This window comes from Myxine glutinosa, chromosome 7 (assembly GCF_964187855.1).
Source record: "Myxine glutinosa chromosome 7, kmMyxGlut1.1, whole genome shotgun sequence".
Classification (NCBI taxonomy): Eukaryota; Metazoa; Chordata; class Myxini; order Myxiniformes; family Myxinidae; genus Myxine; species Myxine glutinosa.
In genome coordinates this window covers 160,823,940-160,837,197 of record NC_136267.1, presented here as the reverse complement: position 1 = coordinate 160,837,197, position 13,258 = coordinate 160,823,940, and the positions used below count along the sequence as shown (strand labels likewise).

The window sequence follows — 13,258 nt, the reverse complement described above, 5'->3', positions numbered from 1 at the left end:
GTAAATGGCAAATGGTAAGATGCGTCACATCTTTTTTGTATGTCTCGACATTGGCTAGAAATCTGTTTGAAGATTCGTTTCTGAATGTGATTTGCACAATGTTTGCTGAAAGGCCTTCCTTAACGAGAAACGTCCTATGGGATTTCTCATTGGTTTCGTGATTGCTCTTGGAAGCCATTCAGAAGCAATTGAGCAAAACCTGCAGCTACGTGCTCTGCTCTTAATGGGTTGCAGTACATGAAAGTGGAAGGAAAGGATTGCATTTTGGATTTAAAGAGATAGGATTAGGGAAAACTAATGAGAGAATAACCTGATGCTTACAAAGCTGCTGCTGAGTATTGACGATGCTTGCAAAGCGGAATTAATGAAAGTTGTAAAAGTTGGCATAAGGTACAGTGCATTCTCCAATCAGGAGCCATCATAGGTGCATCATCTTAGATTTTAACTCGACAAAAAGACTTGTGATGTTGGGCCATCCATGCTGAATGAATGATCGTTTTAAGGCCATTTTCCCAGCTACAGCGGGGGTTAGCCTTGCGGGCCCCATGACAATCATGGTTCCCTGTTTTGAGGCAATGTTTTTTTTTATGGCCGGATGCCCTTCCTGGCGCTGAATGTTAGGGAATAATATATAGTATTGGAATTAATTATGGAAATATATTGTGTGTGTGTGCGTGCGTGCGCGCACGCATTTGTGTTTGTGCGTTTGTACATTATTATTTCATGGCCGAACCGCAGCACCTATAGGCCTCAAATTTTGGGTGTAGATACTTCCGAATCTGGGCAACGTTTTAAACTATCATACATCGGCCTTGACGTCCGGCCTGAGGCCACCAAAGGCTGCTGTAAAGTCTACATTGGGACGTGGGGTCAGCCAGTGCCGCTGCCGGTCAGCAAGCAAAATGTGACCACCATAAGACCAATATCTTCTTAACTTTTCAATGTCTACCATGTCCCCAAACCATCACCGGGAAAAGCTCACCCAGCCGGGCAGCACCCAGTATTGCCTCCCCAACCCCGGGCAGTGCCAGGTATCCCCCCCACTCACCCTCCCTCCTCGGGCAGTGCCGGGTAACCCCTGCTCATGCAGGATATGCAAAATGACAATGTTTAGTAAGCAGCACATGGCTGCGGGTAGCATGATTTGCTGGGGGATGCAGCTGTACAGCTTATGAACAAATAATAGGTAATGCAACTGAGAGATGTATGTAATAATGCACAATGTATTGTTAAAGAAAATATACAAAACAATGTTTACAAGTTGTATATTGCATTAGTGTTTGGTACGTGAGCCCCTTGCTTTATGTGGAGCCTGATAACTTGTTTTCATGCTCTTATACAGTTATCATTGTTTGAGTATGGAATGTTGTTCAAAATACCTTGTAGTACTTGTCCATAATTCAACCCGAGGTGTTTGTTTGCCGTTTGACTTTCTCAGTGTCCATATAATATCATATGACCTCAGTGATGTTCATATCAATACTTTGTGTTTGCCAAGTCATCTTTGTGATTGATATCTCAATCTATTTATGTTTCAGATAGTTTATCACCACATTGGCTCTAAGCTTGGGATCATTGTCATGTTGGAAGATGAATAGCTGCCCAATGAGACAAATTATTGAGGGAATGGCATGACGGATCAGAACCTGCCTGTACCTGTCGGCGGTCAGTGTACCTTCGATTTTATGACAATCTCCTCCACCCATGGCTGAAATACAGCCCTGCTCTTGTGTATTGATTCACCCCCATGCTTCACTGTAGCTGTTGTACACTGGCTTGTACCTCTCCCTGGTCTTCCTTCGAACAAACTGAATACGGTTATCATCAAACATTTCCATATTGGACTCGTCTGTAAAGAGCACCTTCTTCCAGGCTTGGTCATCCCATTGTTTCATTTCTGCTGCTCATTTCAGTCTGCCGGCCAAACAGTTCATGATGTTGGCTTTTAAAAGTGCGTCGTGCTATCCTGCACATTTGTGCCCAAGTCCTCCACCTGGCCTCGTGTGTACAGGAGGTTTTACACCATACAATCTTACCCTATTCTGCTCTATTGTTTCCAATCATTCCCCATCAGTGCACATATTACATACAACTTATCCCTGACAGATCCATAATACACAAGTAAATCTAACCAACTCGAACACGGCCTCCCCCCTTCCAGTTAATAATATTATCATGTTAGGATGGACTTAATTTGAGTGAGGTTTAAAGGTAGTCCGACCAGCAAGCCATACCGCAGTGTGGGTTTCATTTCTGGATCCCAAGTTTTACCGGACGACTATAGACATCTTGACCCGTTTAAAGGGAAGGATTATTGAAAGCATGAATGAAAGTGGCACGATAGGATCAAAAATGCATTCAGGTGAAGGAAAGAAAAAGAGAACGTGTAGGCATTGACTCATGATCAGGCGGCCTCATCGAGGCCGAGACAAACACAAACTCTTGATTGATACAACAGGATCAAATATGAACACCAAGACATGGGAACAGACTCATTATATGATTAGCAGCACAAGGAACAAATGATAATAGTTATAAACTCGAACAGCCCTCGGGAGAGCACATACCTCTGCCATGCAGAGCAGATTACGATTTGTATGCCACTGATAGGCCGGATCTGGATCCGGACCTGACCAGAATTGAATCGGCATGTTCTTGTCACCTAACCAACTCTTCCACCAAGTTTTGTCAAAACTCGTCCACAACTTTTTGAGATATCATGCTATACTATACAGATATCAGATCTCGCGAGATCTTTGTCAGCGAGGTCACGTCTTTCGAAGCTGTCCATGCCCTCACGCTTTCGAAGTTAAGTAATTGTTCACAATTGTGTTTTTGTCGAAACTGTATTTATCTTTCGGTATGTGTATCTATAGTGTGTCCCTGGGAAGATTTTCGGTGTTATTCTTTCATACCTGTATAAACAATCGTCGGTTAATTCGTGCCGCGTCTTTTGAGGCCTTGAACCGTGTCCTACCTTGAGGCTTTGTTTTTCTCTCAGCGGTCCCTCGATTGTGCTCCATTTACTTTCGTTATCTCAGTTTTCCCAGTCTTTTCAACCCCATACTTCCTTATTTTAAATCTCAACTCAAAAAAACACAAACTTAAAAAACATTTCCTTCTCTGTTCTTAATCTTATTCGTTGTTCTTATTCGTTTATTCGTTGTTCTTATTCGTTCGTTCGTTCTTCGACCACGTGTTTCACCCCCATTTCCCCAGATGGTTTTCACTGTGAAATACAAAAATGTTTAAACTTTCCCCTGAAGTACTGTATTCTGTCGTATATTATAACACCTTTTTCTTCTTCTTTAAAAGGGTGCTTTCGACTTTCTCACCAAATCTATTCACTCCAAAAAAAAAAAAAAGTCCATCTCTTACAGTGCCTCTTTCCTACATTCCCTAAACTCAACTGCACTCCACCCTCCCTCCAGCGTCCTTAAATGTATCTTTGACTCGAAGGTCACAAGAAACCCATTTTGCAATAAATGTTCGTTTCCCATTATTCGTACACTTTCTAAAATCTAATCTCACCCCTCCCCTCCGAATCTTCCCCATCACCACTCCCCTCCAAAACGACCCCATCACCCCTCCCCTCCAAATCTTCCCCATCACCCATCCCTTTCAGATCTCCCCCCTTGCCCCTCCCCTCCAAATCTTCCCCATCACCCATCTCTTTCAAATCTTCCCCCTTGCCCCTCCCCTCCAAATCTTCCCCATCACCCATCCCTTTCAAATCTTCCCACTTGCCCCTCCCCTCCAAATCCTCCCCATCACCCATCCCTTTCAAATCTCCCCCCCTTGCCCCTTCCCTCCTGAACTCCCCCCACACTCCACCCCTCCTAGACTCCCCCTCGCCCTTCCCCTTCAAAGCGTCCGCCCCGCTTCTGCCCCCTTCCACCTCTCACCTCCATCTCCCCCAACCTTCTGCCTCGCTCTTCCCCCTCCTCAAATAACACCTCACTTTCCCTCACCCAATAACCATCAAACCTTTTGTCCTCCCCATCCTTCCCTTTCTCCGAGCTATTCTGAAATCTCGGACACACCTTCAACAGCTCTCCCTACCTCTTCCTCCTCTTCCATATCTTACCCTACCCCTCCCCCCCCTGTTCTGTATCCGATGCTCCCCCTTCCTCTTCGTTAACGGTATGGACCTCAAACATCCGGACCCTTCGCTCAAACTTGACTGATCTCTCCGTACAGGTTGCTTCTGACAAACCAGACGTGATCTGCTTAACAGAAACTTTCCTCCTTCATGATGTCTCTGATTCCTTAGTATCTCTCCCGGGTTACTCCCTCCTCTGGTATGATAGACCTCAGCCTCGTCCTGGAGGTGGGGTTGCTATCTTTATGAAAAACTCTCTTTCTCACTCGCCCTGCACTGCCCTCTCTCCACCTCACCCCCAGGAATACCTCTGGCTATGGCTTCCCCTTCGCTCCCACCTTTTGTTCATAGGTGTGTTGTACCGTCCACCAAACAGTGATGACTCAATCTACATCTCGCTGTCTAATAATATGGACCAACTTCTATCTACTCATCCCAACTCTCTCTTCCTCATATGTGGTGATTTCATTTGTCACCATGCCAGTTGGCTGGGTGTGGGTACCTCTCTCACGAGCCATGGCTCCTCAGCAAAGGACTTCTGCGACTCACTGGGACTGACACAATTTGTCAATTTCCCGACCCGGATCTCAGTCAACGGAGCATTTTCTCTTCTGGACTTGGTTATGACTAACTTCCCTGAAAATGTCTGCTGCTCTTCTTCTGCTCCAATCGGCTCATCTGATCATGTGCTTGTTAAAGTGGACATCTCTATGACCATTCTCAGAGAGCCTCCTCAGCGTCAACGATTCTGGCATTCCACTCAGGCCAACTGGCACGGTCTTCAAGCAGCCATCAATCATCTGGACTGGTCTCCCATCTCTACCGCCTCTGACATCAACTCATCCTGGGAATTCTTCCAAAGTAAATTGCTCTCTCTCATGCACAGATTTATCCCATCTCGTCTTCAGTTGTCATACCCTTCCTCCTGTCCATGGTACACGGAATCTTCTGGTGAGGCTGTTGCCCAGAAACAACTTGCCTTTGTCTCCTGGAAAGCAAATCCAATTGGAAGGAAATCTCATTTCCTTTCACAAAGCCCGAAACAAGTGTGTGTCCACCCTCAGGAGAGCCAGGAAACAATATCTCTCCGTTCTCAAGACCGAACTCTCTTATCTGTCTCCCTCTTCCAAATCCTGGTGGTGTCTGGTCAAATCTGTTTCTGGTGTTTGTTCCCCCTCCATCCCCTCCCTTACCTCAAACGGCTACACGGCTGACTCCGCACGTGAAAAAGCTGAATGCCTCAACTCTGTGTTTGCCTCAAAATCTTGTGTACCAAACCCATCGCACTCTGTACCCACCGTACCCAGTCGTACCCAGCTGCTCCTGGACTCTGTGCCATTTCCTCCTGACAAGGTGAAAAAGTTTCTGTCAACCCTCGACTCTGATTCTGCAACTGGACCTGACGGCATCAGCCCACGGGTCTTAAAATCCTGTTCTTCCGCTCTTTCACTCCCTCTCTCTGTTCTCTTCACCCTCTCTTTTGCTCAAGGTCATCTGCCATCTGCTTGGAAATCAGCCAACATCACCGCTTTACACAAAAAGGTGCAAAAACAGATCCTAGCAACTACAGACCAATCAGCCTTCTCCCAATTATCAGCAAAGTCATGGAATCCTTCATTGCTTCAGATATGAAATCTTTCCTCTTCTCCAATGGCTTGATCTCTGATCCTCAATTTGTTTTCAGACCAGGTCACTCTACTCTGGACATGCTGCTTCTGCTGTCTCAACAATGGATGGAGGTCCTCAATGCCAAACAGGAAATTAGAGCTGTCTCCCTTAACATATCACGTGCCTTCGATACGGTCTGGCACACCGCTCTGCTCACCAAACTCTCCTCCTTTGGTATCCATGGAAATCTCCATGCATGGCTGGCGGACTTCCTCTCTTGTCGTAGTCAACGTGTGGCCCTGAATGGGTTTCTCTCATCTCCTCTTCCTGTTCAGGCTGGAGTTCCCCCAGTCAGTGTTCTGGGCCCTGTGCTTTTTCTGGTCTTCATCAATGATCTCTCCGACTCTGGAAAATCGTCTCTATCTCTTTGCTGATGACCCTACTCTCTGTCGCTCCATTCCTCATCCCTTAGATTGGCAGTCTGCAGCCTCCTCACTTTCTGCAGACCTGGACAAAATCGCAGACTGGGCAAACAAGTGGAACATGTCTTTCAATCCTGACAAATCTCATACTCTCACGATGTCTCTCCGAAAAGACTGACTGGACAACCTTCCCATCCACTTTCTGAATAATCCTCTCCAAGAAGTTCTGTCACTCAAGCTTTTGGGTCTCACTATCTGCCATGATCTTTCCTGGGAAAACCACATTTCAAATCTGGGCTCCAAAGCCAGTCGCCGACTGGGCATTCTCCGTCGTGCGAAGTCCTTCCTTGGCACACCTGAGCTCCTCACCACATACAAGGCTTTCATCCGCAGCTCAATGGAATACTGATCTCCCCTCTGGGCCGGTGCTCCTGCCTCACACCTAGCTCGTCTTCACCCTGTTGAAACCAAAGCTTTCAGAATCAATGGAATCTCCCGCGATGAAGCTATCTCCGAGGGCCTTTCACTTTCTCACCGCAGGCAGGTTGGTGGCCTTTCCGTCTTCTGCCGACTCCTCTTCCTGTCCTTGTGATTTATACATCTCCCACCCCCTCCCCCCATCCCACGCCTCCCCCCCCCCCCCAAGCCCTCTCTCCCACACATCTCCCGATGTCTTTGTCCTCAAATGTTGTGTTTGTGTGCTTCCCCTTCTCTCCCCATCTTGTCTACCGCTCCCCTTTTTATATACTTTGTTTGTCTGTTTGATTTGCTTGTGTGATAAATGTTAGCTCTTTCACGAGCCTCGATTCTGTATACAAAAAAAAAAATACATCGCTTTTGGCTCCATCTCTCAATGGTGATCAATCAATTTAGAAATTAAATAATTCTTGTATCCGGATCCGGATTCAGATAATCACCAAAATTGAACCGATTCGTCCTTGTCGCAGACCAAACCAAACCTGTCCACTAAGTTTCATCCAAATCCGTCCACAACTTTTTGGGATATTGTGCTATATATTGCCCAATCTTTGCCCAATCTCTCAATGCTGCAGAAGCGCTTAAAACAATTATAGGAACCGGATCTAGATCTTCACCAACATCTAATCATTTCGTCCTTGACACACACTTGTAACTTGTGCAGCAAATTTCTTCCAAATCTGTCCATAACTTTTTTGAGATATCCTGTTCACAGACAAACTGACAGAAAGGGTGAAGCCATAACCTCCGCCCACCTTCAATGGCAGAGGCAAATACAGATCCAGTGCATACCTGAGAAACCTGCCTGCATTCACAAATAAAATGCAACCACAAGAGGATAGCACAAGCTCCTCTTGAAGCTTGTTCAGAGGATCTCACGGAGCTGAGAAAACCATCTGTACTCGTGCAGTGGTTACACTTTTTATTTCATAATGTGCCATTGGATGCATAGTTTCACAATTTTTTTTAAATAGAATAGTCTGTCCACACTTTTATCATTATTATATTATTAGCCCCTGTTGGGCTTGGTCCGAAACGGGGCTTAAGGATTGGGTCGTGTGTGTGTGTGTGTGTGTGTGTGTGTGTGTGTGTGTGTGTGTGTGTGTGTGTGTGTGTGTGTGTGTGTGTGTGTGTGTGTGTGTGTGTGTGTGTGTGTGTGTGTGTGTGTGTGTGTCCGCAAGCATCTCAGACGTGTATGGACTGATTTTGTTCATACTTGGCACTAAGACAATACCTGATGGTTATACATATGCACATCATTTTGTTTCGCTATGCGATCAAATATGGCCGACTGGCGGCAATTTTGGTTGTAAAAAAAAAGGCCCGATCTTGAACAGGTCCTCAACCATTTCTCAGACATGCATTTACCAATCATGTTCAGACTTGGCAAACAGATAAAGAATGATGGCCTACATATGCACATTATTTATTTTCGAGATCAGGTCCAAGATGGCCAACTGACGGCCATTTTGTTACTTAAACGTGTCCCCAACCATTTCTCGGACATGCATGAACCAATTTTGTTCAAACTTGGCACAAAGCCAATACATGAGAGTATACATATGTTGAAGTCTTTAAAAAAAAATTTTCTTCTGGGATTTCCCCGCCACAAAGCCTACAAGGCCACTCGAGGTGAGGGGTTAAATGCTTGTTGTTTTGTAATCTGACCAAAGATGGCCGACCGGTGGCCTTTAACTCCGTTCAGCAAAATTACTAAAACCATGGGTTTTGCCTTTACTAGGCTATGACATTTACGTCTTTTTCTCCTTGTTTGTTGGTATTTCTTGCATATGATTGGCTGTTTGAGATCATGTGTATGCATGTGTCTGCATAGGTTTGGGACCAGGTGAAGGCTGCAAACCAGGATCTCAAGTTATGGGAGATTGGGAAGATAATTGGTAGCATGTGGCGGGACCTCAGTGATGAGGAGAAACAAGAATATTTGAATGACTATGAAGCAGAAAAGGTGAGTTTGGCTTACTTTCACGTGCTTGTGATATAACAGGTGGAGATGTATTTAATATAAAGACTTGCTGCACCTGTGCTGTAACCAGTTTACATGTGAGTTTATGGCACATACAAGGGAAAATTTTTTTTCAATCACGCAACAATAATTGCACTTTATTTCACAAAGTAAATGTCTACTTTCCTCTACCAACATTTCTCATGACATCTGAGACTCTCAACAGATCTTGTGAGAAATCACACTATTCTCCGAAGCCTTTATAACTAAAAAGGATTGTAAAAGAGTAAATTTTTTTTAAAGTATCAACTATAATTTTTTTCCAGCAAAAGGGAATGATAAGCATAAATGGGCTTCCTGTACTTCTTCTTCTCCTTTCCTCCTCCTCCTCCTCCTCCTACTTCTTGCCTCCTCCTCTTCCCTTTATAATAGGTGAGGTCCAATGATACCAGGTTTCTGCCCTGCCTTGACCAGGACACTCCTCCACTTCCCTCTGTCCTCAGCCAACTGAGATACTCGTCCACTACTGCTATCAATAAAAATTGTAATTGAAAAGGAAAATGTTGATACAATTTATTGGAGGAAGAAACAGATGAAAGAACATTGTCACGAGGATCTGATTGGTCGAGATGGGGTAAAATGGCATCATAATTTGTCCAAGTACTGCCAAAGTGGAGGTTTTTGAAAGAGCCAACAAGGCGATTTGTGGTCTACACTGTTAAAGTATATAGTTCAATTGAAATAAAATAAAGATTTTAAAGGTTGTTCAGGGGGAAAAAAAAAACTCATCCTTTTTCGGAAGTTTACCACCGTTTTGTCTACACCACCTTATTACACCACCTTATAGACTATTACACCACTTTATTTCACAAGTTACATTAGTTATTCGTGCCTGGTGTTTGTGTCCTTTATGACGTCGCTAAAAACAGTAAGCTTCCTGTTTGGAATGATTTTCAATTTTGTTTGACTTCCAGACAGGCAAATAGTAAAATACAAATGGCACCTGCGTCCGAAGGAAGCGGTTCAGCTTGGCAATTTTAACATGAAATGGGCAAAGCCGAGAAACAAACGAAACCCTTTAGAATTACCCTTTAGAATTACCCTTAAGAATTACCCTTTAGATCCCTTTATAAATTAAATATGGTGAGTTCGGTGGCACAGGAAGTAAATACGGTGGCACAGAAAGTTCCTCTTCATTTTTTTACGGACAGACATAGCCAAATATTTAAGCAGTGTCACCACTTAAAAATTGCTTCACTGTGTGTGCTTGCTCGATTGCGACGAGATTTATACAATTTGCCAAATTCAGAGCCAAAATACTGCAAGACTGCAGGTTCGTGTTCCGATTCGTGTTCTATAGTGTTCAAAATATTAAGTCAATTTTTTTTTTTTTTGTATACAGAATCGAGGCTCGTGTAAGAGCTAACCCATTAAACATGAAAATATGCACAGACACATAAAACGTACGATGAAGGGAGCGGGAGACAAGAGGGGGGAGAGAGAGAGGGAGGCACACAAGCACAACAACAGTAGTGCACAAGGACGTTGGTAGATCTGTGGAAGGGGGAGTGCTGGTGGGGGGAGGGGGGGGGGTGGGAGAAGGGATACACAGTTGAAAGCAAATGAACACTACTAGGAATTTCAGGAAAGGAGTTGGGGATTGAAAGAGGTGGATTTGCGGTGTTTTAACGGGGGTAGAAAAGATCAAGCTTGTGGATGGGGGAAGATAAGAGATGGTGGTGAACAGCTGTTTTAAAGACCTGGAGGGAGGAGATGGATTGAAGAGAGTGAGGGAGTTTGTTCTAGAGGTGGGCGAAAAGAGGAATGAAGGAGTGACGGTGAGCAGAGATTCTTGATTTTGGCAGTTTCACCAGAAGAGGGTTGCTGGCAGATCTTGTGCGTCCTGCAGGAATATTTGGGGGACAGAGTACAGACAGAGCAGGGGAGCAAGGCCGGAGAGGAGCCGGTAGAAGACAGAAAGACCACCAACCTGCCTGCGGTGTGAGAGAGAAAGGCCCTCAGAAGCAGCTTCATCGCGGGAGATTCCAAAGATTTGGAATGCTTTGGTTTCAACCGCTTGAAGCTGAGCTAGGTGTGAGGCAGGAGCACCAGCCCAGAGTGGAGAGCAGTATTCCATTGAGCTGCGGATGAAAGCTTTGTATGTGGTGAGGAGCTCAGAAGTGCCCAGAAAGGACTTCGCAGGACGGAGGATGCCCAGTCGGCGACTGGCTTTGGAGGCCACCTTGGAAATGTGGTTTTCCCAGGAAAGATCATGGCAGATAGTGAGACCCAAAAGTTTGAGTGACAGAACCTCTTTGAGAGGATTGTTCAGAAAGTACATGGGAGGGTTGTCCAGACGGTCTTTTCGGAGAGACAAAGTGAGAGTGTGAGATTTGTCAGGATTGAAAGACATGTTCCACTTGTTTGACCAGTTTATGATGTGATCAAGATCTGCAGAGAGTGAAGAGGCTGCTGCCTGCCGACCTGATGATTGAGATATGGAGTGGCAGAGAGTGGAGTCATAAGCAAAGAGACAGAGAAGATTTTCCAGGGAGTCGGACAGATCATTAATGAAGACCAAAAAAAGCACAGGGCCCAGAACACTTCCTTGAGGAACTCCAACCTGGATAGAGGGGTCAATGTACGAAAAAAAACTCACCTAACCCCCAAAAAATTGATACAAAAGGTTTTTCAATGGATTCTGGTACCATTGGGCATGCTAAATAACATACTAAAAATCTACTAACATCTGACTTCCGGAAAGGGGTCATTTTCAAGATGGCGTCCAAGATGGCCGCCGGGAGCTTAAAATGGCCATATCTCAATTATTATTCAACCTAGAAAGGTGGTTTTGGTGTCTAGCCCTAGGTTTTAGTGCCCAAGGAATCCAAGTGAATCAATAAAATTACCATCAGTTAATTATTTATTGACAAGTCCAAGATAGCATCCCAAGGTGACATCCTGATCCACTAAAATGGCTCTGTCGAATAGTAGTCAACCTAGAGAGATATTTTCAGTGTGTATACCTAGGTTTAAGGCACCCAGGAAATCATAAAAATTACTTAAATAAGCACAAAGTAATCAGGTAAACCAGTAAGCCAGGTTTACCAGCCCATTAGGCATTTGTTGTCTTATACAGTTAGTTGCTATTCATCGTCATCCTCCGACTCCTCTGGAAGAAACTTATGTGGATTGTCACATTCTTCAAGTTGGCACGGTCCACAGGCAGTAGTACTTGGTAGTCCATATCGTCTACAAGAGCAGTGGAGTGTCTTGCAGGCAGTGGAGCAGTTACAATGAATGACCTTCAAGAGACTGTCTGGAGCAGCGTTGTGTACATTTCTTTTGGAAATATCTAAAAAATATGGATTTTGTTTATGCATACATGTACTAAATAATATACTTATTCCTTTTGAGACGAAAATAAATTGTTTGTCAGATTTTACAGTCCCCCCCCCCCCCTCCCCAATATAAAATAGTCTGTCCCTTGCCATAGCCTCTCAAGCTTTGTACAAACCTTTGTCTGTAATGATCACTGAATACTGTGGACGGGAGTCACAGGTGGCAGTGGTGTAGACACATTACACTCTTATCTCCAATCTGAAACACACACTTGGTTCATTAGCTGGTGAGTCGGAGGATGACGATGAATAGCGACTAACTGTATAAGACAACAAATGCCTCATGGGCTGGTAGACCTGGCTTACTGGAATACCTGATTACTTTGTGCTTTTTAAAGTAATTTTGATGATTTCCTGGGTGCCTTAAACCTAGGTATACACACTGAAAATATCTCTCTAGGTTGACTACTATTCGGCAGAGCCATTTTAGTGGATCAGGATGTCACCTTGGGATGCCATCTTGGACTTGTCAATAAATAATTAACTGATGGTAATTTTATTGATTCACTTGGATTCCTTGGGCCCTAAAACCTAGGGCTAGACACCAAAACCACCTTTCTAGGTTGAATAATAATTGAGATATGGCCATTTTAAGCTCCCGGCGGCCATCTTGGACGCCATCTTGAAAATGACCCCTTTCCGGAAGTCAGATGTTACTAGATTTTTAGTATGTTATTTAGCATGCCCAATGGTACCAGAATCCATTGAAAAACCTTTTGTATCAATTTTTTTGGGGTTCAACCATATATTGACCCCTCTAGGACAGGAAGGGAAGATGAGAGAATTCCATTCAGGGCCACACGTTGACTACGACCAGAGAGGAAGTCGGCAAGCCATGAGTGGAGATTTCCATGGATACCATAGGAGGAGAGTTTGGTGAGCAGAGCTGGGTGCCAGACCGTATCGAAGGCACGTGATATGTCAAGGGAGACAGCTCTAATTTCCTGTTTGGCATTGAGGACCTCCATCCATTGTTGAGACAGCAGAAGCAGCATGTCCAGAGTAGAATGACCTGGTCTGAATCCAAATTGATGATCAGAGATGAAGCCATTGGAGAAGAGGAAGGATTTGATGTCAGAAGCGATGATGGATGCCATGACCTTGCTGATTATTGGGAGCAGGCTGATTGGTCTGTAGATACAAGGATCTGTTTTTGCACATTTTTTGTGTAAAGCGGTAATGTTTGCTGATTTCCAAGCAGATGGCAGATGACCTTGAGCAAAGGAGAGGGTGAAAACAACAGAGAGAGGGTGAGATAGAGCGGCAGAGCTGGATTTTAGGAGCC

The 13,258-nt window shown here is 44.6% G+C and overlaps 1 protein-coding gene across 2 annotated transcripts in view; it reads left to right on the top strand.

Moving 5' to 3' along the window:
* Positions 1-13,258, top strand: part of LOC137431777 (SWI/SNF-related matrix-associated actin-dependent regulator of chromatin subfamily E member 1) — a 75,401-nt gene that overhangs the window by 39,937 nt on the left and 22,206 nt on the right. For both annotated transcript variants that reach the window (XM_068123476.2, XM_068123475.2), the window contains exon 5: positions 8,444-8,575. In XM_068123476.2, coding sequence (XP_067979577.1) covers positions 8,444-8,575 — 132 coding nt within the window. The remainder of the gene's footprint in view (positions 1-8,443; positions 8,576-13,258) is intronic.